Raw genomic sequence first — 27,521 nt, forward strand, 5'->3', positions numbered from 1 at the left:
GGCGCCGCGCGTGGGGTGCTCGGCCGGCGCCAGAGGCTGCGGCTGCCGGGGGGCGGGGCCCGCGGACAAAGGACAGCACGGTAGGGTACGGTGTGCGTGTGCGTGAGACGCCGGCCTCTCACACCCACAGCTGTTGCCACAAAAATCTACCCTGAGAGCAAGAGAGACCCCGCTGCCCCCAGTGCCCCGGACAAACGGGCCATGCGCCCCGCGTGTTCCGCGCCCACCACAGGCTGCAGTGGGGGCCGGGTGGGGCAGTTTCTGCACCATCAGTGCAGTGTGGGAGCTGCAGCCAGCACCTGGCAATAGCGGGGTGGCAGTACACAGCTGTGCTCCCCCCCACCCATCAGCTGGGTGTCATCTGTGCCTGGGCACCTGCAGTGCCAGGACAGGATTACCTGTGCAGAGGCGCTGTGTGGCAGCATACAGTGCTACCCCTGTGTGTAATTGTACACGTGTACAGTGCCATAGCAGCAAAGTTCAGGGCTCAGGGCAAAGCCCACAGAGGCAGCCCACCCCCGCTCCATGCACAGATCCTGCCTGGGAGTGCAGGCAGAGGCACAAGCGGCCCTTCCCTCATCCCCGTGCCCCCTCCCCCCGAAACGAGCCGCTTGCAGCTCCATCCCATGCCTCTCCCCCACTGGGCAGTGCCTGTTGGTGCCCCTTTGCTTCAGCGCCTGGGGCAGTCACCCCACTCACCCCCGCTTCGCTACGGCACTGCATGCGTGTGCACATACACACATCCACTACAACCAGCCCCTCGCACCACAGCTTTTGCCACAAAATCTGCAGTGAGAACAAGAGGGAACAGGGTGTCTCTAATGGCCTCGGCACCTACAATGGCAGGTAAGATTGGCCTCTGCAGAGGCAATTAGCAGCAGCTCATAGTGCTTCATGAGTGTGTAGTTGTACACCTGTGTGTAAGTGTGTGCGCGCACACACGCACACACGCACACACACACACACACTAGCACCATGTGCTGTTGGAAATTACCTTTCCATCTTGATAGCTTTCCTTTCTTTTGAAATGTAAGAAGTCTCTGCCAAGGAAGAAAAAGAGCTGCATTTGGCTTGGAGGGCTGAGCTCCGCTAACTCCCGTGGACAAACTCACAGCATAGTAGTAAGACTTATGACCAATCCTCTGCGCCAACTTGATTAGCAAAATTCAGTTAAATTGTTTTCCCAGGTTTAACACGACCCGAAAAGCATACAGTTTTTCCTACACTGAACAGTTTGTGTTGGACTGACAAGAACTAGTAGCCATAAAGTCTGTCCTAGGACAGAGATCCACGGGGCTAAGAAATATAAAGAGGGTGGTCAACTCATCACCATAACTGCTTCAGGTATTTCCCTTACTGCACAGAGATATGCAATCTTATTCTGAATTGTTTACTCAGGTTTAATGCATTCTGAAATGAGAAACAGAGCAAAGTGGACAACACCTAGTCCCTGCTTGCACTGGCAATTGTCCTCCACAAAAGGGAATGTGTGTCAGTGAATTGCTTGAATGGGAAGTACATTTGGTCTAAACCAGATCTGGTGCAAGCTAAAAAGAAAAGAAAAAACAAAGAAGGGGCGGGGGTTGTTACAGTAATAGGCAAAAACAATGCATGCAAGAGTGTCACAGTAAGTTCAACTTCCACAAATCATAAGACTTCCAGGAAACAAAAGTGAAACTAATGATGTAATAGCTTTGTTATGTTAGATCCAATGTTTGTCAATGTCAGGCACAAGCATTAGAGTCACGAATGAGGAAGCAAACATTTAAGCACAAATAACTTTTAGACTCTTTTCATTTGCCCTTTTTCAGCCCTTTAAGATAATATTAGTTTAACAACTTTGCAATTATAGGAGAGTTAGTAACTTGTTTAAAAGTGAGAGCGTTTCACATGATTACCCAACTCCACAAGCTGGAGGAAAACACCGGTTGTGATTCAAGGTTGTGGAAACTACAGGAACTGGTAACACTGGAAAGAGGACTGAGAAGTGAGACTGCTGAAAGTCTCCATTGGAGCAGTTTACCTTTCTTTAGTATAGCTGTGGTCCATTTCTTAGGGACATTTGAATCTATTTTACCTAATTCCCTGCCATTTTAGATGCCCAGGACATAGGAGGCACTCATTCTTCTCACTGGAGATTTTTTGTGGCTGTAGCTGTGGTGTGCAAGAGGGCCCAGCTGGAACGGATGTCCTTGTGAACCCTTCTGAACAAATATTGCATGGCCAGTTGCAGTCACAGGGGATTGAACTCAGTGACCTGGGGTCACCTCTCATCCTGTAATTCTGTGCTTACATTTTTCCTCTTTATTAATACCGAGCAAAAAAATATATTATTTCATAAATTATTTGTAGTCTGGCACTGTTCCTTTTCAGGATCATTGTCATTTGTCTGCTTTTATGAATAATGCGTCCTGCACTTACCATTCCTAGGTAGTTTTAAGATAGACTGAAGTTGTTTTTCATTGACTGGTTTCTTTAAGATCCTGTTCAGTATAGAGTTCTCTCTCATTCTGCTAGGGGGACACTTAAAATAGCAGATAACAATGAAAATGATACCGATAATATTCAGTTTCTTTTTTTCATCAAAATATAAGCACATAGCCTACCAGTGTGTCTAGGAAAGCCAGTGGCTGCCTGCTTGTGAAGAGCAGGACCCAGGCTGAAATTGAATTTTAGTATAAGTGATGAAGTTATGCAGAGCTGCTTTTCCAATTTATTGCAGAAAATTCAATTAAGGAAAAGAACGATGCATTTAAGTTAAACATGAGATACAGTGATTGCTTCCACCAGTGCCAGTGGGAGTTAAGTACTCAGCACCTCCCAGAGCCAGGTCTTGCACAATTTACAGGGGAGCAAAACTAATTGTACACACTGCTCTCATCATTTATGTTCAGAATTGCTGATTGCCAAGGTTTTACCTTCCTTCAGGAGTTTCCTTGTTATTAAATTTTTGTGGATAAAGCAGCTTTAACATCCACCCTCAGTTTAGATTTTGTTTGGCAATTATTACCAGTGGCAACTGTTACAGGGACTAGAGCTTTTGAAAGGGAGTCATTATAAAAAGTGGAGTACTCTATAACTATACCCAGATTTTTAGTTACGTAATAGATCTATTACAGGAATTAAGGTTTTTCCTGTTTTCTTAGTTTTACAGCAGAAGAGAAAACAATTATGCAAGGCAATCAATTAAAACTGACTGTGCATCTGCAAAGCTTTATACCAGGGGTGCAGAGCTGGCCTTAAGGAAAATAGCACCCTGAGCAAACTTGCTTTTTGGCACTCCTTCCTCCATCTGGCACCCAACCTCCCCAGTGTCTGCCCTCGTGGCCCAGCAGAAAACAGCAGCCTGGAGTAGAAGGTGCCAGCAGTGGTGCTTTGACAGAACAGCTTCCCTTTCCACTCAGAGTCCAGGGAGAAGCACTTGAGGCCCAGGGCAGTGATCAAGAGCAGCAGGACACAGCTGGAGAGTGCAGCACAGGCTCTCCAGATGCCCCACTTAATCCTCTGCCACTCCCCTACCCCTGCTGGTAACCCCCTGCTGGCTAAGGATATAAATATTAAATTTAATTAAAAAATTAATATAAAAATATTTAATATAAACATTTAAAAATATGTAATGCAATTTAATAAGTATTTAAACTATTTAATATCATTAATATTTGAAAACATTTAATACAATTTTGAAAATGATCTGTTTAACCTCCTCTGATCATATCAGTTAAACGATTAATTGATAACAGCTGCCTCTGGGAGCCGCTCCCCAGACCCTTTGACAGGGTGGGAAGGAGGCAGAGGCAAAGCTCACCACACAACACAGCCCACATGAAGCCACAGGCTGGGAGGGAGGGAGCACCTGTGAACAAGTAGCTAATTGCTTAATTGACAAGTCATTAGACCACCTGCCCTTCTTTTCTTTAATCTCATAGATTGATGCCACAAAGTTTTGACCTGGTTAAGTGTACTTCCTCCTGTTCTGTTAAGAAGCCTTGGTAGATTAGCAAAATGGGGTGGTCAGTCTTTGAACCTTGCTCTTTTTGCTGCAGCTGACATCTAGCAGAAAGTGACATTAAGATACTACAACTACTATAGGTCAATGTGAAGTTTGTTTAACATTGTAAAAATGCTTTTAACTTTAAATAGTAGAAGTTACTTCTTAAACATGTTGGTGGGTTCTACATGCAATAAAAAGGGATGGATCAAGATCTCTTCTAAGTACTGTAGGTTTGCATTTTGGGGTTGCATCTTAACAGGTCTTAATAGCTTGACATATATACACCTAAATCTGATTTACCAAGCCATATGACACCTGGAGTCCAGTTGAAGTAGCAGCACAATTTCAGACACATATTCTAAAAAAAAATCCCACTTACCACACAATACTTATGTTAAAGAAAGGAAAAGATATTTAAGAGGAGGACTGAACCTTTAAACCCTGTCTGGAACTCAACACCTCTCAGGCTTCCTTTCCCATCAACAGATTGAAGAGGAAGTGTGTAGTGGAAGAAGAAGAATGGGATGTAATGAGTCCTTGATTCCTCTCATGTCTTCTTTACCAATTACAGCCCTCCTTCCATTTGTTTCCTTCTTACCTATGGAAGTTACCAAAACAATTTCTCAGGTGGATCTAGGATCATTGCCATTTCCTACAATGTATTCCTGAAACTGTGCTGGTATATTAGCCAATTCTGTACCCTTAGACAGTACATAGGGAAGCAAACAAGTTCTCACCAGAATCCAAGATAATGAGTGGAAAGAAGAAAGTCATCAGCATAGTGTAACAACCAGCTGATGGAAGAGGCAGGTAAATGATGAATTTGCTGGTTCTGCTGTTTTTTGCTGGAATTCATACAAAAGTAGGTTTAGAAGGTACCTCAGGAAGTCATCTAATCTAAACCCTAGCTTAAGGCAGGGTCACCTCTGTCTAAACCATTCATTCCACTTAAGTGTTTTTCTAACCCAGGGGGTGGCAATGCTTTTGTGCAAAGTGCCAAAAATACCCGCAACTTCAACTTGGAAGAAGTTGGCATGCCAGAGGCAGATGTGGTGAGACACAAGGGGCTCTATCTTTGTAGTGGCAGTGCAGCCCCAGCCCCTTCCCTCCTGCCCGATCTGAGGTACATGGACCAAACAAAATGCCTTTAAGTGTCATGCTCTGGCACCAGTTGTGGGGGTTGCCTACCCCGTGTCTAACCTGTTCTTAAACTTTTAAGGGTGAAGAGTCCACAACCTCTCTGGGTAATCTGTTTTAATGCTTACCCACCCTATAGCAGGAAAATCCTTTTTACTATCCAGCCATCATTTCCATTAACTTTCCCATTCTAAGGCACTTATTCCTTTTCCTATCCCCTTTGGCACCAGAGAATAGTCTGCTGTCTTCATCATTAAAACCACCCTTCATGTATTGAAGACTTGGTCAAAACTCCTTTTAGTTTTTTCTTCTTCACACTAAATAGCCTGGAGCTGAAATGGACTTACTAGCAGTCTGTTTCCAAGTGGCAGCCCTGTTTCATCACAAGACACACCAACTCAGATGTGTCTTCCAGAAAGAGGTGGAGATCAATGACTTAACATTTCATCCACTTCAGAGAGGAATCAGTGTCCTGGTTACTGTTCTACAGGATAAAGATCAGAAGTTATACTCAGTATAGCTCTTATGCCACAACTGTTTGACCTACTTATGTGCACTTCCCCCTGCTCTGTTAAGAAGCCTGGGGAGATTAGCAGGTGCTTTAGAAAGGAATGTTAATAAGCCACCTTGGCAGCTGGCACCTTATTCCCTCAGGGTAGTGTATTAAACAGCTGGAGCAATTGGTAGTGACATATAAGGGCTTGTCTAGTGGGACACCTGGGAAATTAAGGAAAATCAGCCAGAGGTGTGAACTTTACATAAGATAAAGTGAGTTAAGCCATTCTGGTGAGTCTCTCATTCAGATGCAAAATAGGCTTAAATCTTTGTAGCTTAATCCTTCCAAGTGAGAAAATGGTTACAAGGCAGTTAAATCAAAATAGTTTAGTTCTTTAGGGAAAGGAAAATGAGCTATGTCAGTATTTAGCCCTTTCATATCCCTGTAACTGTATGCCCTCATTAGGGATTGCCCAGTAAACCTATTGGCAAAAAAGACTCACATCCTGTAAATGCAATAGTTATACTAGTACAAAGTCTCTGGGTAGTCCACACAAGGATCTTTGGGTAGATGTGATATATTTTATTAGACAAACTAAATAGTTGGAAAAAATTGTTCCTTGTAAGCACATCTACCCAAAAAACCTTGTCTGCCTGTGCTCTTAGACCAACATGGCTTGACTTGAGCCTGCATCTTAACAAGCATTAGCAAGGCATTCCAGCCATGTTAAGCTAATTCAGTTGAGCTAGAAGGATTGAGAAGAACACAACACTTTTCTCCATCAAGACTGGGACATGTTGTACAGAACAAGGGAATAGTTTTTAAGAGGAAGGTTAATCTAGTACTCAAGGAAGTTCAGAGCTTAGTTTACTCTTAACCCACCCTGTTGTTTCCTCTTATTGCAGGGTGGCCAAACCCATGTCTGATTCTACAGTACTCTCTGGTGACCCACAGTAGACTGAGAGTCAAAGATCATGTGCTAGGTCTTTTGTTAGGTTCTTTGCTTTCAACTCAGCTGAGGGACCAGGCATTTGTTGGACTCGTTCATCTTCGTTTTGAAAAAGTAGTTCCAAATGTAGATTGTGTTTAACTGTGGCTATCATGTAGATGGTAGCAGAAGTTGTGCTTCCCCTTTTTCTGGGTTGGGGAGGATAGCTCCTGCATGTCCTTGCTGAATGGTGAAATGTAGAATCACAAGACAGAAGAATTGGAAGGGGAGTGACTGGTTCCTGGTTAGGGATTTCTGGGGCTCCTAGTCCTCTATAGCAGAAGGTACAGCAGGAGCACTATCATTTAATAGTGGGATGGGGGGGATAAGTACACACCTGGTTTTGTTTCATCCTTATTTAAACATCCTGTTCCTTCCTAGAGAGAGAAGTGGGGATAGAGAAGACTCCTTGTTTCTAGGGAAAATTTGAATCAATACTACTTTTCCCTTGCCTTGGGGCAAAGCATTGACCTTGTCAGTTCTCTTTTCCCATTTAGCACTCAACATTGGCTTGGGGAGAGTGACTAATGTGTAATACAAGCCCTGATGGGAATGAGTGGGGATGGAAGATGGAGGGGAAAGAAGCTGGAAGGAATGAGGAACAGCCAATGTTAGGATCGTACTGAAAAACACTAAACACTTTTATGGTCATAAACTACTGCAAGACCGTTTCAGGGTGGACATAAGGAAGAATTTCTTTACTGTCTGAGCCCCCGAGGTCTGGAACAGCCTGCCACCGGAGGTGGTTCAAGCGCCCACATTGAACACCTTCAAGATGACACTGGATGCTTATCTTGCTGGGATCCTATGACCCCAGCTGACTTCCTGCCCTTTGGGCAGGGGGCTGGACTCGATGATCTTTCGAGGTCCCTTCCAGCCCTAATGTCTATGAAATCTATGAAACTAAGCGAGGCAGTAGGGAAAAGACCAGAAATGGTGTGGGACAGTAACTGTAGAAATTGGGGTACCATGATACATATCCCTCCATAAGGTGTTTTAAAATCCACCTTTCTTATTTGATATCAGTGGAGATTTTTAATTCTGTTGAATCCAGACGATAACAGGCACACAGCTCTTTGGTTGGCTGGAGGGCTGCCTGACAGCCTTTTCAGCTGCTTTGTTTGCCAGCCTTGTTCCTGTTCTCTTGCCAGAGGGTGATGCAATGCTGCGTCGGCATTTGACTTCAATATCTATTGGGTCAATCAGAAAAAAAGCATGGTGCTTTTTCCCATTGTGAACTGTTAGATGGACATGGGCCCAGGTCTAGTCATCCAGGACACTAGAAACCGCCAATTTGTTTTGGTCCTTACTGGCAACCATCATCAGGCTTGTTGGTTTAAAATGTGACACTGTGATTACAATAATGTTACACAAGGACAATCTAAAATTTTACCAGGGTGGGAGTTAAATTGCATTAATAACAGAAGGTCATAAAAGATGAGGTACCTCTGCTTGACTAATAAGCTAAAATAGGCTGAGACAATAAGAACACTGACATTAGCAAAAGAGCTGAGACCAGACATTAGAACTAGGTTTGAAAGAAATATTTGCCAGTTGAGCTGCCCTTTGGAAAGTCTGTCTCCTAGTGAGTTGCTAAATATCTTTCAGCAATGGCATTGGGTGTGGATTCAAACCAGTTTCCCGTTTTTCCTAGGTCCTTGTCCTGTTTGCATTTGTTTCTTGCCACTGGCTAGAAATTAATAAACTTTGTTTGCTCAAGGAGTGGTTGGTTTTTAGGTTAAAGCAGCCATTGAGTTACTTTGAGACAGAATCTTTATTATCCATTAACTTGGTGACCCTAAATAGCCTCAGAGTTTGCTGATCTTATTGTCTCTCTGGCTTCAATGTCCCATATGTCAAGGGTTGAAATTTGACATGTTGAAATATATGATAAGACTGGTGTTTAACAATATTAGAACTGCAGTGAGGGCTGTATGTCACATTGGACAAGAGCTATGTTGTTTGTAGATCTCATCCATGATAAGAAGGAAGCAATGTCATCTGCAAAGACAGTGGTGTTCTCTTCTAAATCACTGCTTCATAGCCACAGGCTCACATCTCTCATTTCTTACTTTGCCAATGGCCATTTGGGGCAGTAAAGGAATTTTATAATTTTAGGCAGGATTTCTTTACATTTGGCCTCTGAATTGTGAATACAGACATTAGTATTGGCTTATGTGGTGGGGACACAATACATCTAAAATAAAACCTCTTAACCTAAAATTCTTATCTGAAATTAAACAATACCTGTGGAAGTTCCTCCTTCAGGCTGAAACAACTCTCCCTTCTTTATCTGAATAATCCAAGTCCCCTAGCCTATTGAAATACATGGGCTCAGCCCCTCCCCACCACACCTGCTACATGACCTTAGATTGCAAACTCTTTTGAAATAGGGTCCATGCTTATTTTCATAAAGAGCACAGGGCATGTCTCTGGTGTACAAAAAAAATAATCAATTTAGTAGCTTTTTCTAAAATGATTAGTTTTGGAAATTCCCTGGGGGAGGATGGGGGGAATCTGGAAGTGACATGATTTTTAAGAAATTGGGGACCTACCTGCCTTCTGAAATATAGCCCTTTTAAAGTATCTCAAATATTGAGGGACTCTGAAAAAAATGTCTTGTAGCTAAAGCACAGTTTTAGGATTCATGAGTCCCAGATTCTGTTCCCAAGGATGCATTATATTTCCTGCAGCCTTGAGCACTTAGTGCAGGGGTCAGCAACCCCCGGCACGTGTGCTGAGCATGGCATGTGAGGCCATGTTGCTCAGCACGCCACCACCAGCCTGGGTTCTAGGCAGCTGCTGCCAGCCATGAAGCCTGGGCTGCTCCCAGCAGGTTGCTGCTTAGCTGCAAGCCCTGCTGCAAGCAGACTGGGCTCCATGGTTGGCAGCAGCTACCCAGAGCCTGGGCCAGTTGCAGCCAGGAGGCTGCACGCATCTGTCCCAGGCTCTGGCATTAGCTCCATACTGGTAGGTGCATCTGTGCTTTGGAGCGGACAGTGGCAGAGCTGCCTGACGCAGCGCAACCCTGGCCTCTCCCCCACTGTCGGCACAGAGATGATGACTCGGCTCTGGAGCCCAGCGCAGCTGTTTGTAGCCAACCTGGGCTCTGGGCAGCTGCAGCAAGCAGTGGGCAGGCTGCAAACAGCTGTGCCGGGCTCCACAGCCCCGGCATCAGCTCCATGCTGGTGGCAACTGCATGTGCACCTTGCAGCGGACAGCGGGAGGGCTGTGCTGCCTCAGGCCCTATGCCCACCGTCTGCTCCGAGGTGTGCGTGCACCCACCAGTATGGAGCTGATGCCAGAGCCTGGAGCAGCTGTTTGCAGCCTCCCAGCTGCAGTCAGCCCAGGCTCTGGTAGCTGCTGCCAACCACAGAGCCCAGGCTGGTTGCAGCAGGGCTTACAGCTGAGCCCGCCTGACTCCCACGTGCTCTGAGCCCAGCCCCAGCCCAGCCCCACCCCAGGATGAGGTTGGCGTTGCCCCTTGCCAGGAACACTGCACCTTTTGCCAGCTTAGCTGTGTAGGGTGGGTGGGTGGTTGGGCTGATGGGCAGGCTCTGGGCTGCAGCCTGGGGGCTGGCTCCCTTGGGAAACACAGGGGCTCTGGCAGGACCAGGGCATTGTTGAGTCAGACTTTGTCCAGTGGCCCAGGAGCCCGGCTCCGTGCGCCTGCGCATCTGGTTCTGTGTGTTTGTCTGCCTCTGTGTGTCTGTGTGCCTACACGTGTCTGGTTCTGGATGTGTGTGTGCATGTGTCTGTTCTGGGTGTGTTCTGGTTCTCTGTGTTTGTGCATGTGGTTCTCTGTGTGCATGTGTGCGTGTCTGGTTCTCTCTCCTTTTTCTTTGTCTTTCTCTCTCTCTCTCTCTCCCCTCTTTCTCATATTTGACTCTTTTCTCTCTCTCTCTCTCATTGCAACATGTTCAACAAAAAAGGAATGCACAACAACAAAGGCAATATTTATGATTATTAAATATACTAATATGCAGTGCATCCTGCAATGTACCCCCTCCCCACACACACACAGACAATTTTGTTTTTGTGGCATGCCGGCACTCCGGCACCTTCCAAGGTAGACATTGTGGTTTTTTTGGCGCTCCGGCCAAAAAACGTTGCCTACCCCTGATTTAGTGTTTTCATGCCTTGGTTATGATGTCTGCAAAAATGAAGGTAATAGTCCTTTGTAACCTCAAAGAACTATTGAAACACTTGGTGACATTTAAACACTATCTATAGATGCTGTAAGTTCCTATAGTTACTGCTGTTTTGGGGAAATATATTATTTCACTTCTCTATATTTGTGTTTATATGACATCTTTTGTGTCTTGTTAATGAGGGAGAATGTGTTAATTATACCTCACATATACTTCCCATGTGCTGGAATGTAATTTTGCTCAAAATATTAAAACTTTTAAAATATAGAACAGAAAATTAAAACGATCCTAAATATTGAATTTTCAACCAAACCTTTTACCTTAAATTTGAGAGGACACATGTTCCTATTAACTTGCTATTAAAACATGCTTACCTGACCAGGCTGTTTCTAAAGATGGTGGGGTTCAAGTTGTGTGCTGCTGGGTGCATGCAGAACTGCAGCTTCGGCAGGAGATTCTTGAGAAAACAGATCACAGGCATCCAACTTCTCAATATGCCAAAACCTTTGTTACATCAACTGGACAGTCTAGGAAAGCAGTAGAGAAGGGACAGTAGGTAACTGGCAGGGTAGACTGGCACCTTATATACTAAATAGATCAGATATATAGCATGAGCTTTTGTGAGCCTAAGCTCACTTCATCAGATGCTGTGAAGGACATGCACAGAGCAGTGTATATGACTACCATTTGAGAGAGGACAATGTGACTTTTTTAGCTTACCAAAAGGGAGCACTTTATAATTTGCAGCCTATGTTACTTTGCTAAAAAAAGGCAGTAAATCTAAGAGCATTCAGGTCTCATTCTTACAATGCACTAAATGTTACACTGTGGTGCCAAATGTTCTTTTCAGTTTGGAAAATAGTCAATAAAGGCTTTTAAACAGAATTATAAAAAGACGCAGCTGACTGATGTTCAACACTTGGTCTGGTCTTTCTCTCTCCCCAGGGCAAGAAGTGTGGATGCAGAGGAATATTCTTGTTCTGGGAAGGTGCTTTTGGGGGGTTGATTTTGAGTCCATGTGGCAGTGTTAGATGAGGCAGGTTTAAGAAGCGCATCAGGTGCATGGAGCAGAACACAGGTGCTTTGTAATAGTCCTGAGTAAAACTTCATTTCCATTAGTAGTTTTACCTTTTTTGTTTGTTTGTTTAAAATCTCTTTAGTTGGCTGATCTTGTTCCTGTAAGTGGGTGGCCAGGGAGCTAGAATAAAAGTCCCAATAGCTATCCAAACCCTGTCCTTAGGACTGGCTCTGTTTTCAGACAAATATACTAGGAGTACTGGGGATTAATCAGCAAAGCGATTTCCAGCTTCCATCAGTTAGGAGGGGAAAAAAGACACATTTTTTCCCCTTCAGTAGCCTTTACTGGCTACAGTGGGGGGATTCACTCTAAGTCTTCCTTAAACACACGTCTCTTGTTTTTGCACCTCTGCACCCACCCCACACTTGGGTGGGGGCAACCTTTGGCAGGAGTGGAGAGGGGCAACCTTTGGCAGGTGGGCCACAAATTCAGCTCCACACTCTTGCCAAGTGCCACTCCGATGTCCATTTTCTGTTTCCTGCCTTGCCCCTCCCTGATCTGGCACCTGTGCTACTTGAGCCACCTGTGCAGCTGGTTAGGCACCCCTGCTTTAGAGAAAGAAAAGCTCTCTAGTTTCAAATAAGTCAGGTGCTTGCTCTGAGTCACGTGCCATGTGACTGCCACCCCTGGCATACATTTACATGGCATGTAAATCCTGGTTTGTTATGCCTAGATCTTCCTAATGTTGTCTATGTGGCCTTAAGCGCAGATACCCCAGCTGCAAAATGACAGGAAAAGCTCTTTTCAGTGTCACAGAAATGTGAGATTTAAACAGGATTTCGGCGCATTCTCACCGTACTCAGAAAAGCCTTTAGTTTGCCTGCTATAGATTTGTGTTCATGTTTCTCTAATCTCTTTTGTTTCTTTGTAATTGGTGATTGAAATCTAGTTATTTAACTGTGCCTGTTTCATTGGGAATTGATTACAGTTCTGAGGTGTGTGATATCTTATATGAAATTACATTCAAAAGCAAGGAGAACATAATTTAAAAAAATTAAATACTGATTTAAAGCAGAAGGGTGTGGGCAGAATTTAATTTATGCCTTTGGTGTTAATGTCCTATATCTGGCAATCTCTACTTTTAAATGTGATGTGAGTCAGGTACTTGCAGCGGGCTGCTTCAGAAAAAGGCTCTTGAAAGAATGGAGAATGGATACAAATGTTTTGTCATGCCGAAAGCTTATAGGTGTTTAAAAAGGATTAGTAGGTAACTGCATTTGATTTTTGGTAGGTGCAATTGCATTTGTTCTGGGATTTTTTTCTGAGTGTGGAAGCCAGGGAAATCTCCAGCAGGAAGGGACTGGCTTATACTTTGAAATCAGAACTGCATTGCTTGCAAATTTATGCAGCTTTTAGGTTTTGTTCCTACATTACACACAACTGAATGTCACACAGGGGAAAAATACTCCTTCTGGTTAAAAAGGCTTTTGAGGGAAAAGAAGGCAGCAATGGATATCTGACACACGTGGTCTGTTCTCTCCCTCATTCCCCAGAATTATGTATCTAGAGGAGTGGTTTTGTTTGGGGAGTTTGCTTTTGAGGCACCGGTTTGAATGTTCACTTGGCTGTGTTAGGGAGGCAGCAAACTGAAGGAGTGCATCAGGTGCTTGGAGCAGAACAGGTTGTGAAGACACAGGTGAGGAATTGATTCCAATTCACATTCAATTGCCTGACTTTATTTTTGCATAAACATAACCCTGCTCTTGCCTGGAGCTCCTCCTACTATAAACTGATGGGATTATTCATGGGCCAGGGAGGAAGAAAAATAACCGTTTGGCCAAACCCCTTTCCTAAGAGCTGGCTTTATTTTCAAACAAGAGCAGGTAAGTTCAGAATATGGGGCACAAACCAGCTAAGCCTTTGGCAGCTTCCACCACTTGGGAGGCGGAAGAAGCATTTTTTCTTAGTAGCCTTCACTGGGCACATCTACATGTACAATTAACGCACACAAATAAACTCTGGAGCTTATTGCTCTGGAGTTTTTTTTGCTCCCTGGCCATGCCATTTGAATGTGCGCCCAGGAGCAAAAAACCTCCAAAATAATTAGTTTCAGAGTTTATTTGTGCCTAGCACATGCCCAGGTCAGCCTGCCAGCCCAGGGCTACTCCAGTGGGGCTCCATGTGCTGTGGAGTGGCTGGCTGGGGCACCAGGGTGCTTCAGGGGCTGCCCGCTGGCTTGCTCCACACTGAAGCACCCTCATGCCCCATCACCATCTACACATGCATTTAAGCACAGTAATTTACTGCACTGTCGGATTGTACTTGTGGCTGATGGGACTATCTGACAGTGCAGTAAATTAGTCTGCACTGGCCTAATTGCTGCACACATGTAAACAGTGACTCTTTATTTCACAGTTCATTAGTCTACTGCACAGTAAAGCACACATGTAGATGATGTGCCCACTCACTACTGTGGTCAGCCCAGTTTTAAGTTTTCCCTTGCCTTGGGTCTCTTTTTCTGCCCCAACCCTCACCTTAGACAGGATGCCAGCTGCCCATGCTTTGTGGCTGCGGTCCTAAGATGAAGCCCCCCAGAGGCATAAACAGTAATACTGCAGAGGTGACTGTGGGCAGCAAGGCTCAGGGCGCTGTCACATCCCACAAACAATTCTCCTCTATCTGTATACTAGCCTCACGCATGTCAGCGCTCACACATTCCTCTTGGGCAACATGTTCCAAGTCCACAGCCTGACAGCAGGGTCCTCTTGGCCCCCCCTCCTCTGGCCTAGAGCCTGACTGTAGTACTTTCTCATGTGCACATACACATGTGCATGCACACATGTATATACACACAGGATCTGAGCCTGAGTCCCCAGCCTGACAGCAGTACTCCTCCCTTCACCCCAAGGACTGAACTCTAAGCCTGAAAGAAAGATTCCCCTCTCCCCACCCCACAAGACCTGAGCCCCAGCTAACAACAGCAGTCCTCTCTTTCCACATCCCCAGAAGGGCCTGAGCCCCTACGCTGACAGCAGCAGGGCCTGTGACTAGGCACAGGGTCCTTTGATGAACATGAGGAACCAAGATAAGTTTGGTTAGACACCAGTCTCAAGTTTGGGAGGTCAAGGCTTGTCTTTCAACTGAAAATGTGTGTCGTGAGCCAGAGACTTCATGGACACATTTTAAAGACTGAACAGCTCAAGTTGGGAAGGATGCTTTGGCTAGACAGTCATTAATAGTTGATTTTCCCATTGATGTGTTGAATTTGATGTTAATACTAATTTTCTGCCTTGTAAATAAAGCATTGATGTTGTTTTTTTTCCCAGTCTGGGCATGTTCCATCGTAGCAGAGCCCTTGATGCACTGCTTCAGGGTGATGCAGTAGGATTAAGATTTATTTCTAGGCATACGGGGTGGAATTCAGGGGTTTTTCCTGTCTTATGTGCCACGTTCCATCTGGATAGCTTTGCATGGAGTCTTGGGTCTCATATGAACGATTGCCTTACTTTTGGACTATCCATTTGCATCATACAGGAGAGAATAGCAATCTTTTGAATATGAAAGACTTAGTTCCATAGAAGGATTGCTTGAGAATGGTTCCTCCGATTGCTTGAGAATGGAAACGTTCTCATAGATGTAGTTACGCGGCGTTTTTAACTTTCTGTGAATTAAAACTAGGAAAAAAAAAAACCCTTGGGACTTGATTTGCTCCCATTCAATGGGAAAATAATCCTGTTGGCTTTAATGACACAAGACCAAGCCTTGCTGAGTAAGTATTTGTGTTCACTTCTGGCCTGCCTGCTGAATGCAGTTGGAGAAACCCTGCTTTCAGTAAATGAACCCACTTCGAGCCACTGTGGTGGTTAGACTTGCTGGAACCTGAACTAGCTTGTTCAGAGGTGACTGTGGTAGTTCTTGAATATTTCTGCACCGCACTGTGCACTGCAGACAATGCCAGGGAGTCCTTGCCAGAGAGTCCTTGGCTTTCGATGCTGGAAAGCTTAATGTATGTCAACTCCATACTTTATATGAGGAAGAAAAATATACAGGGGAAAACAAGAGGATATTTTGTGGGGCATGGAAACCTTGAAGAGGAACTTGGGAAAGAACATGGTAGGGGAATCTTCAGAAACATCCTTCCTGCTGACTCATTTTCTCAGGGACTTGCAGCTGACTGATAATCTTAAATTAAAAATCCCAAGACCTCTGTGCTTTCCCAAGCCAGACTGTGTGAGAAGAGAAAGCCGGTGGCAAAATGGCACAAGGCATTGAGGAAAAGCTCTCTGGCATGCTCCTTGCCTCATGTAGGTGCTTGACTGACCTTTCTGAAAAGACCTGTGGGTAGGAACTGGGCAGGAAAAATGTGTAGGTGGGAAGGAGAGTTGAATGAAGGCAGGGCTAAGCTTTCTCATGTACAGAACTGCCCTTGAGTTGCAGAAAAATAGATGAGTTAATGCTACTCAAGTCACAAGAGAGCCATGGTTTGGCATCTAGTACTGGCAGAACTACTGTCAGTGATACACAGCTCTGGCTCTGAGAATGGAGAATGCCAAGGGATTGCTTCTCTGCCTAACCTGAAGATCTGTACCATGAGGAATCCACATACTCATTTCTAGGATGTTTCTCCATTTTCTGGCTGTCTTTCCATAGCAAGTTCACAGCTCTGCCAGTCTACTGGCCTAAAAGTAGAATACAAGGATCTGGTGGCTGTTACATATCAGAATAGGTTTAAATATATGTTTAAATTAGATATTACCTTTTTGGTAGAGGACCTTTTATTAATTCAATACAGGTACCTACATAGAAAAGTTCCCTCTGTCTGTTTCCCACTCTCTAAGAAATAAAATGTTCTTAAACTTGTCTGTATATGTCCCTTCTTAATGTAAGCTCATAATAATGCCAGCATTTAGAAAAGTTGTTTTCTCCTGAAAGGTTTGGTGCAAGGATACTTAACTAGCAGAACTTGTAATAGCCCTTTCTATAAGATGTGAGCACCGGATATCAATTAAACTCTTAGAGAGTAAAACTTTATAATTTCAGACCTGGATTTCCTTCCAAATTCTCAGATGCACGACTTCAGTCTTGGGTGGCTGATTTGTTAAATATATCAGTAGTTCAAGTGGGGGAAAAAGGCAGGTTAATAATCAGTAGTATGATTTTACGCATGCTAGCACCTACATGACTTTTTCCGGTGTATAAAGCAGAGTGCAAGGATCTCAGTAGGAATTTGAATATGATGCAAGATGAGACCTAGGAGCCCGTTAAGTGACTGAATGGCATAGCAATTTTATAGCATTAAAAAGGTGCTGGGGAGGGGAGGGTGGAGTTGCTGCTTCCTAATGAAGATATTGCTTATTTAACTTATGTGGTAGAGGATTGCCTTTGTTCTGAAACAGGGCATGCTGGGTTCTTTATGTGCTGCTCCTCTAGGGGTGAGGCACTTAAATTTAACTTCATCCTGGAGGGCAATATGTATTCTTGCTAGTGGAGGAAACTTGTGTGATTTGTCTTATTCAGTGAAAGTCAGTGTGGAAGCAGGACTCAGATTCTTATTTTCCAAGTCTCAGATCATCAGACCAAGCCTTTCCTTTCCACAAAGTGATCATAAGTGTGTAAAATACTGGGAAACTGCTGAGTGTGCAGTTATCCATGACAATTCTGACAATCCATCCCTTTGGGACAGCTGTTACTCCTTTTTGAAATAGCAGCTATATATGCCCAAGACTTCTGAGAGTTGATTTAGATGGTCCAGTGTACATTTCCCTTCTAGTTAAATATCAGCACTATGGATGGGTCAATTAGACATGGTAGAAAGACTTTAAGTGAGACATGTAAGTCAAATTTGCAAAATTACCATAACATAATTAACATAATTTTAACATAATTAACACCCCCCCTTTTCTCACTGTTTATCAAGAATACCTCTCCCCCTGCTTTTGTCCCTAATCCCTTTTATGTGAAGATTTCAAAGTGTTTTGGAAATGCAAACAGATTCTTGCAGCTGCCACAATGAAGCAGCTAATTACTATCCTCCCTGTAATATGGGTGTGAAGCTGAGAACCAGGGAGGTTAAGTGACACCCAAAGTCCCAATGGAGTGTTGTGTCAGTGTTAGCCATCGAACCCTTACCTCCTGACTCAATGCGTGTCTGTCTTTTCTGCTCTCAGGAGGATGTGGGGCTGAGTCTTGATGTGCTAACACCACTGTTACGATGACAGAATAATTGGATTTGCATCAGGCTCACCCCCAGTATAAGAGAGCAAAGGATCAGCCTGGTTTATTTCTTGGCTTTTTCTGTTCGTTGTAGGGCTGGACTATGAATCCTTTGGTTGTATTTCATATTCCCAAAAATAAACCCCTTTGTTCTGAAATTCTATTGTATGGCTTTAGTCGAGAGATTTCACCCTGTCCCACCCACTAAGATGCGGGCCAGGTTTTAGGCCTTTCCAGATTGCTAGTGTCACGATTGCGCTCTTCTGTTCTGCAATTTGCAAGCAGCACAGTGACAGCCTGGGGGTGATGTTTGAATTACTCTGGAGTCAAGGCTCTTGTAAAATAAACTAGACAGGGATCGACTGGTCTATACATGCATCTATTTTTTACCCAGTGCTAGGGCTGTGGAAAATGTAGCATGTAATAGCATGAAATAATGCAGGAAAGTTTTCCCAGCATAGCTGGCCTGATGATCCAGCAGATAAGTGATGGACTGAGGGCTGAAAAGGGAATGCTATTCTTTTACTGAGCAGCATTCCCCTGCCATGGGAAATGTAAGATGAAGGCCTTAGTTTCTCTGTCTCACCCTTGGCATCCTAATTTTTATTACATAATTCTCTTATGCTTCAATCAGTCTTCTAGTCTTCATCCACTCTTCCATCTTTCTTCCTTCAAGGCCTTCCTTAGCACCCACCTCTTCTGAGCAAATCACTTTAAGAAGAATGCTGGCTGATCAAGAGGTCTTTTAAGATGAGTTATTTTCATGTATCAGAAAGTCTTAGACTGATATCAGAACTGAACATGTTTGAGCATTTTAGCTTTTCCTTGGGCAACTGCATTCCTTTGCAAGGGTTGTTACTAACAATCATAAGTGTCTGGAGTGCACAAGCATCACATGTCATAAATGGAATAAAGAGCTTGAAGTTACTAAATTGCTCAACTGAAGAACAAACTTGAAAATATTTCTACTTTTTGGGAACTTCCACATTTTTGTTTCTTTTAAAGTGTGGGTCAGGGAAGTGTGGTGAACTTCAGAGATGTGTGTCCAGCTGGTGGGATGGGTGGGCTTCACTGTCAAGCCCTAAAGAAAGGAAAATGCAAGAAAGAAATGAGAGGGGAAATTGTAGGCAGTAAGGGGGGCTTAGGTCTACAGTGTCTGCAAGGATCAAAATTCCTAATGCTGACTCCTGGCAAAGTCATTATGTGGTCATGACTGTGTGTCCTTGGGACTGTTTCCTGCAGGGTGGTTTCCTATCACTGCAGTTACATTGCAAAGAGGAGAAGCTTTGCTGTGGTAAGCTCCAGTTCATAGTAGTGCAGCATGTGGGCACTCAAGGTTTGTACCATCTCTGCTGCCTTGGTGTAGTTCCCTCTTCATGCAAATATCGTTGTGTGGAAACTGTCTCCCAGGAACGGCTTCTGGTTGGGTAGAAATGCAAAGAAATAGTTGGCACAACACCAGCAGAGTCTCCCTATGCATTTGTGCCTGAAAGCTTGCAAAGAATATTTTTTCCAGCTATTCAGTTGGTCTAATAAAAGATATCACATTTACCCAAAGAACCTTGCCTGCCAAAAACTAGTTGAGATTTTTTTCAGTCCCCTAAGTATTGCTATCTCAAAATGTGTTAGTTTTTTGCTTTGTTTTGTTTTGTGAAAAATACCAATCATTGAGAATTCTTAACTACATTTTATTTATTTTCTATCAAAAAATCTAAAAAAAAAATTCTGAAGACTAGTATCAAAACATGTTGATAAATCTCTCCTTATTGAAAAGCCAGTTTTCAGTAAATCAGAATTTTCAATCGCTGTTTGATAGGAATTTTGATTGTAAATTACTGAACAGAGATCCATGGAAATGGATTAATTTCATACCCTGCACAATGAGAGTGACATCAAAGTATTTCACTGACAAAGAATTATTTTGAGCAGCTGTCTACCCAGTTAATGAAGGCATATACCTTGGCTGGACTTGTACCACTCAAGAGGATTTTTATTAGGTTTACTCTTAATGACTTGATATCCTTTGGTCTGCAAATTACATTGGGTCTATCTTTACATGACAGCACTCATTGCCATGTCCAGATGCTAACACTGCTCTCAAAATGATGATGGGGATGTATATGACAACCCTTTGCTGTTTTAGATAGAGTGGGTTTCTTTGCTTACCCCAAGCAGCAACTGATAAAGGAGTGGTCAAGGGAATGCAAATGAAAATACCTTTAGCTACAGTTGGAAGTGTTTGATCACATGAACTGTATGAAGGCCTGTTAATAAAACATATATGGTTACTAAATATAACAAGGGAAAAGCTACTGAATAACCTTGCACATTTGCTGCAGTTGCATTGCTACCTCCTGAGATAATATTTTACTTCTCTTTCTAGCCTTGCTGTGCTCAGATGTGTGGAATTAAATGTTCTCCTCAGCTTGGAAAACGTTTAACAAAGCCTTGTTAAAAATTAAAAATGCAATTTGCTGCAAGCCTCTAAATAATCTACAGTGCCTATCCACTCCCAGCTAGCTGTAAACTATGAATCAAAGCCTGGAGTGGCTCACTGAGAAGTATATCCATCCAAAGAGTGAATTTGATGCTTGTGAAATGAGCCAGGGCCAGAGCCATCACGCTGGGGACTAAACTACTCCATTGGTCAGTGAAACATGCACGGTACAAGAGCAGCTGGTTAATTATCCTCTTATGCTGTGCTGCCAATATGTTCCAACCCTGACCTGGCACAACCTCTTCTAGAGATGTGTGACTCAGGCCTTGATCCAGCAAAGCATTTAAATACTTTCACTGTGCCTTTGACACAGCAAATACTTCGGGTCTTCGCGGGGTTAGGACTTTAGTCTCCATGATCACTCAGGCCAAATTTAGTCCCCTCCTTTGCAGATGCAGATGCCCTTTGGGTGGGCATCAGAATTGGTGCAAGGCCAAGGAGTAAGGGACTGTATTTAGGGATGTAGCACGGTTGTGAGTGTGACTCTTCTCTCACTGTGGTTCTCCCTCTCCAGAGGGCAGTCTTTCGTGGATAGGACAGAGCAGTAAGCATTGTGTAGCGTTCCCTTCCACTCTTGGCTAACCTGATTGGACTGTCCACATGGTTTGCTTTTTCTTTTCTCACTGGACTTTGCTAGGTGCAGTGATACCTTCAAAGAGATCAATTCTCTGGCCTTCTAGGCAGAGGAAGGTGATCAGAGTGATACTAATTTGTATTTGGGATAATTTGTGGCTAATTTGTGGCACACCTGCCCACATCTGCAAAAAGCTTGGCCCCCACTGCTGTAGCATGTACTAAGCTGAGGGTTTGTGTGGAGTGAGATCACAGAACAGGTTTCACTTTTCTTCCTTAGTTTTGTGGGAGCCGGGGCAGGGGAATGGGCTCAGAATCAGGTTCCCCTGCGGTTAGTGTCAGGGTCCGGGGGTGGCAGTGGGGTGCCAGACATGGGCAGCAGGGCCCAGCAGTTAGGGTGGTGGTCCCAGGGGTTGAGGTGGCAGGGGTGGGGATGGGGACAAGGTTCGGCCACTGGGGCAAGGAGGGCAAAACACAGGTAAAGCTTACCCTGCTGAGGGTAAGTAAAAATATCTCTAAAAAACTTTGGTTGGAATGTCTTGAGTTTGCACTGCCTCGTGCTTGTGTACAAAAGCGTCTGTGTTTTACAAGCACTGGTTGTGTGTTGGTTATGACATTTGGCTCAGGGAGCCAAACTCATTTCTAGTAAAACTCCATTGACTTGTGATGAATCACACCTGGGACAAGGTCTCTCTACCTGTGCTCTTCAGCTCTGATCCAACCAAGCTGTTACAGACTTAAGCAATTTCTCCTGTGTATGTGGAAGCTACAAGTCTGACAGCAGTATGCACTGATGCATCCCATGGCATAGATTTGCGTGTGGACAAATTCTCTCAAACAGCAGCTCCCAGCAATGGAGCTGGGCATCTAAACTAGTTGAAAAATACTGCATTCCAAAATTATTTGATGGAGGAAGGGACATTTTTGCAAAAGATATTTTTGGACCACCTATCCTAGGAATTGGTGAGTCCCAACTATATGTGGATATGCAGGAACAGTACTGAGAAATGTTGTACCTGTAAGGGAGTAAATGCTGACCCTGTAGCTCTCATGATGCTTGGGGATCTGGCACTGTTGGTGCCCCACTAGAGTCCTACCTCATCACTGAAGCCAGCACAATTGCTCTGTATGGCCAATATTAAAAGACTTTTTCCTGATGTCTGTATCTTGCTCCCCATCAATGTGTACAAAAGTGTGTGTGTGAGAGGGAGAGAAAGAGTGAGAGAGGAATGGCTCCCTTTTCTGGCATCCATTATCTGTGAGGTCTAGAAGCTGCTTCAAGGAGAGACCTCCTTCCTATTCCTTCTCCCGCAATACATCTTTGAGGCCTCGCTGTTCTCCAGAGTGCGAATTCTTCCAGAGGCTGACTTCCTTTGGTTCTTGCAAGCACCCACCGGGGAAGGGAAGCAATCCCTCCATGCATAACTGAATTGACTTCTGCTTTTCAACACTCCCCATGGTGCAGGTCACCTGAGAACAGTGCAGGACTGAAGAGCCAGGAGAGTAAGGGGGAAAGGTCTGGATGAATTTCTTGAGCATGACTTGGAAAAGGGCCATATTTTGCCCTTGTGAGAGAAGTAGGTCCACTTTGAAAGGGTGCTTCTTGGCAGGACCATTCCACATGGTTGTGTTGCATGTGGCTGTGCACGGACCAGGGATGCAAGCAACCGTCTTCTCCGACTAATGAGTACACCTCCATGTTCTCGACATGGTCTTTGTAAAGCCATGTCCTTGCAATTTTGCAGGTGAAAGGCAACCAGAATGGAGGCTTTAGTTCAATGTTCCAGTTCACCTCTGCACAGGATTATTTATTCACCATATTCTTGGAACTGGTCCAGTCTTTTTGTCTCACCCTGCTAATGTATAATTCATTAATTCTTCCCCCCGAGAACATAACCTTTGGAGAAAGCTGGAAATAGGAGGGGGGGTTGGTTTTAACACAGTGCAAACTGCATCATCTCTGAAGGACTGAGGGGCTCTTGTTCCTCATAAAGGCTGAATTTGAATCTACTTTTCCTCCACAATCCCAACATTTAATCAGGACAGTTAAGGCAGCAGACTGTACAGATGGATTTCATTGCTGGAGCCATTGGAGGTAAATACATAGATAAAATGGTGCATGTTTGATGAAAGCAGACAGCTGTGCGTCTTTGCTATGTACAGGCAGATACTGATGACACAAGTGGCAATGCGATAGTTAAGGATCATTCAGTGGTTTCATGAGGACTGCCTTTTTATAACATATTCTCTATTACTTTAAGAAGATCAGCAGGGTAAATTTACAGAGCATGAATATCATTAAACTTGGTTAGCTGGGATTGCTGCTTTGCATTACCCCCTCATCTAATATCAAAATGATTAAGCAAAACAACACCAGATACTAAAGCACACTGCTGATACAGCGCTGCTGTTATCCAGAGTTCTGGGGCACATGACATACTGGTGGGCCTTTGGGGTTTTGGAGAACTGAGGACATTTTCAATGGTGAAGTAACTTTGTTGCTGTTAAAAAAGAAGGTTTAAATAAGGATAACCTTGGACCAGGATTTATTTGCAGCTTGGTCAGGGGTTATTTCAATGCAGACCTTGTTCCAGGAACAAATTGTTAACTAGTTTAAAAAATGAACCACTTTTACTTTGAGGCTTCTGGGGGGCCTATATTAGTGCAACTCCCTTTTAAACCATGACATTTCTTTGGTGAATTTGAAAGACAAAATTCTGAAATAGCTATGATGGATGGGACCGGGAGAACTGCACAGAGTGAGGTCCTAGAATGAGTCGTGCCATCTCCCACATGGCTGGGAATGTGCTAAAACTCTCCCATGTCAGTTCCAAGCAGGCTTCCAGATCCTCTGAACTATGACGGCCTCTTGCTGAGCAGATCAGGAGGGAGCAGTTGCCCGTGCAGACATTGATATAGCATGACATACTTAACTGCAGCTTCTGCGTAGTAACTATGTAAGTGAGCCCTGAGTCAACTCTGGAATGGCTGCAGGAGAGGTATATTTAGTCCCCTCACTGTGACTCTCCTTCCTTCCCTCTCGTTTGCCTCTTGTTTGCGTGCGGTGGCTGTATGAGCCTGAGCACAGGTGGTTTGCCTGAGAATGTGAACTTGGGGAAAGTGCATGAGAATGTTCTTTAAACCTGGGTATCAAATGCCCCAGTTCACTGCATGTGTGGAGTACCTTGTGTCTGTGTCAGCCCAGTGTAATGCAGCCCTTTTTTTCTGTCTTTGGACATCTCTCTTGTCCACTGTGATTTGTGAAGATTATATACCATAATTAAGGAAACTTCTGACGTAAATCTTTTGGGCCCTGTCCAGGCCTTCAAACCAGTCAATTGGTATTCAATTCATCGTGTCGTCCTCTGTCCCACTGCCCTCAGGTTTGCATTTTACTACACCTGCAAAAGTGCGTCTTCTGTGAATGTCACAACATAGTCACAGACCTGATCCAGCAAGGTGCTCATTGTCCTCCTTCCTCACTCAAGTGAATGGAAATGGAGGGCACCCGATACTTCTTTGTCTGATTCTCTAAAATGTATCTGGGATAGAGAAGGATCCCTTTGGTTGTAATTCGAAGTACATTTTAATCAGAAGTTAATTTGCTTATCCTAATTGCAGCTCATTGCTACAGGCATGTGAGACTGAGATTTTCCTAGCTCTGAAGTGGTCAGCTGTGTTTGTCTGAAGTCAGGCAGAAAGCAGAGCAGGTGGCACCTTAAAGACTAAATGATTCAGAGAAGCTTGAGCATCTGTAGGGAGCAACATACTTTGTCATGCATAGCATCTGACCAAGGTGGTGGCTGCCTTCTGCTCTGCCTTCTGCCTGTCTTCCTACCTGTTACCTACGGGAACTCAGTACCTGCCTATGAGGCACGGCACAGTCTTGCATCTATAGAAAACAAACTCCTTTCAGATACTTTGCTGCCTAGAGACCTTGAATGTGAGGTGATGGGGGCTTGTGCACAAACTGCAGCAGCTAGCAGTATGATCATCATCACCGGTCTGATGTGGATAATGCCATTATTTCCTTGATGTGTGCTTCCAAGGTTAGAAGAGCTTCCTATGAGAATAAACTGCCTCTCAGCCCTGCAGTTGGGTCATGAATTGCTTTGCTATGGAAATATGTATAGGAGTTGGAACAGGGTTGTCTACTGTATTTTCACATATCCAGACACCTTGCAGCCCCAGCTGAACAAACAGCTAAAATGGCAACACAGATAACAGGGTTTGTTTAATATATGTGCCTGAGACCTTGATGTGCTTTGAGGGTTTTTTTTTTTTTTTGTTTGTTTGTTTTTGAGAGAACCCTCCCTGGCTCCTAGTGGAGAGTAAAAAAGGGACACAGTCCCCTTAAATCCTAACTGGTAAGGACCCAGGGTGATAAATTGTTTCCTTGTAAACACACAAATATATTGATGTGTGTCTCTTCCAAATGCTATTTATTGCTTCTGTGCCTCTGGGACTAGCTCAGAGCCTGGGTCTTGTGAAAGCAGAAGTGTATTGTTTAGAGATACATGCGGTAATCTGAAAATGGGCTGGAGTTGTTAGTTAGCAGATCCCTTTATATATATCTGTATTCCCCTATGTTTTCTAGGTGCCCAGGGTGTGTGTGTATGTGACTAAAAGGACTTTTTTTTCGACCCAGGACATAGGAGCTAGTATTCTCATAAGTAGAAGGCAAGGTATGTCTATCACTGCTCATGGGTGAGCAGCCAGTTTAGCAGCAGGCTGTGCTTCCCTCCATCTTGCTGGAGCTGGGACATAAACCAGATGAATACTGCCCAGGGTTATACAAAAAATTACTGTGTACATGGGTTATTCTATAGTTGTCCACAAAAAAGTTCCTTGTTCTTTTGGCTAAACTGCTAAAGTATCTGGTATAGGAGATGGTTGGAGACATGTGACCAGATTGGAGGGGGCACAGGTGGGATCAGGTAGGGCAGTTCTTACATTCCCTTAGTGCTTTACAAAGTTTCCCTGAACCAGGATGGCTGCCTCTCCTTAGGCCACGTGCTAGCAAGGCAGGATTTTATCTACAGTGCTGAGTCGATGTCGTTTATATAACTGTAATAGATGTGTTTTTTATAACTGTACCCCGTCATTCGTTACTTCATTTTTCACTGAAGGCCATCTGCATGTTTTGCTTCTGCTTTTTTGTGGCCCCCCAGGCTATGTTGGCTATCCAACGTAAAATGCACTCTCTTGTGAGTGATCATGAGAATTAGCAACACTAACCCTTGTTTGTGAGGGGAGAAGGTGTAATGGCTGTAGTTCATCATCCCAGATAAGCTAGCCACCAAGAATAACTCCTAAGAAAAGGAATGTAGGTTCTTAACCAGATTTCTCTATTTTACTTACACATTTTATAAGAGCAGCACTACAGAATGGAGGTCATATCTTGTATATGCTTTCTATAGACCTAGCCTTGTTTGGTTCTGCTGTGCTATATGCACAGCTCATGCTCTCTCTTCCTAGAGCTATTCGTATGGCGTGACAGTTCACAGCTCTCTGGGCTTCCACAGCCTTTGACAGACTTGGCTGGACACCTCGGGTGTTAAAGGTTTGTGCGCTGGATGCTCAACCCCTTCATGGGGATAATCCATGGGGTGCTGAGGTTTTGGAGACTATGGGGCGCAGGGTTTCCCTGGGCTGGAGCTCTGGAAAGTGTACGAAGGGTCAGTGTTGCTAACACTTGTGATTTCTTCTCCCATCAGAGCACTTTGACCCATGCTCCAACAAGTCTGACAAGGGCGGGGGGAACTCCAGCCCTCCTGACCATCAATCCCACCCAAGTGAAGGCTTAGAGGTTGCAGCAGGAAGCCCCCTCTGATTGACTTGTCTGCCTGTTTCCCTTTCCCTGCTCACCTCCCGTGGGCAAATGCTGCTCTAATCCTTTCCTCTCCCTCTGTCCCTGCAGCAGTGGGACTGGAAAGGAGAGAAAAGGATCTGGCTGAGGTGACCCAGGTTTGCAGAGTTGGGGAAGGAGCCCTGGGAGGAACAGAGGTCAGGGGGGATGGGCAGAAAGTGATGTGGCTGCACCCGAGACAGGATTCACATTTAGGGCTTGTCTGCTGTGGTGGGTGACATGTCCCGAATGCTCGTACTACAAACCTGGAACTGCACTGGTGATGCCACTCTGGGGTTATTGTTCAGCAGCAGCTCTCAAGCATGCCTGAGACTGGCATTGCAAGAGCAGCTGCCTCAGAGCATCTTCAGTGCCCAGTTTAGAGCATGAAGGTGGGAGCAGGTGGCTGGGGGATGCTTCCGTCGTGGGGTGGACATGCCTTTGGAGCTGGGGGCAGACTTGATTGCTGGTCTAGAAAGGGCTGGGTGGGTACATGAGTGTGTGAGGGGACACATTTAATTACCCTTCTAGGGCTGGGAGGAGCCAGTGGGACCACAAACCCCCAAAGTCTGCAAATTGATCCACTGACTGGGGCGGCCCAGGGAAAGA

General features: G+C 44.5%; 1 protein-coding gene across 9 annotated transcripts in view; it reads left to right on the forward strand.

The window, feature by feature from the left end:
• The first annotated feature begins 65 nt into the window (after window positions 1–65).
• Window positions 66–27,521, forward strand: part of SLC25A47 (solute carrier family 25 member 47) — a 38,317-nt gene continuing 10,861 nt past the window's right edge. For 4 of the 9 annotated variants that reach the window (XM_025191190.1, XM_025191193.1, XM_025191192.1 and 1 more), the window contains exon 1: window positions 22,957–23,159. Coding sequence is in view for 2 of the 9 variants with exons in the window: in XM_025191187.1 (XP_025046972.1) it covers window positions 23,132–23,159 (28 nt within the window). In the remaining 7 variants the exon portion in view is untranslated. Of the gene's footprint in view, window positions 81–22,955; window positions 23,160–24,002; window positions 24,022–27,521 lie in introns of those variants that run through there. The other 5 variants (XM_025191186.1, XM_025191189.1, XM_025191188.1 and 2 more) reach the window with 4 other exon arrangements.

The sequence above is a fragment of the Alligator sinensis genome, unplaced genomic scaffold, assembly GCF_000455745.1.
Source record: "Alligator sinensis unplaced genomic scaffold, ASM45574v1 scaffold1385_1, whole genome shotgun sequence".
NCBI lineage: Eukaryota > Metazoa > Chordata > Crocodylia > Alligatoridae > Alligator > Alligator sinensis.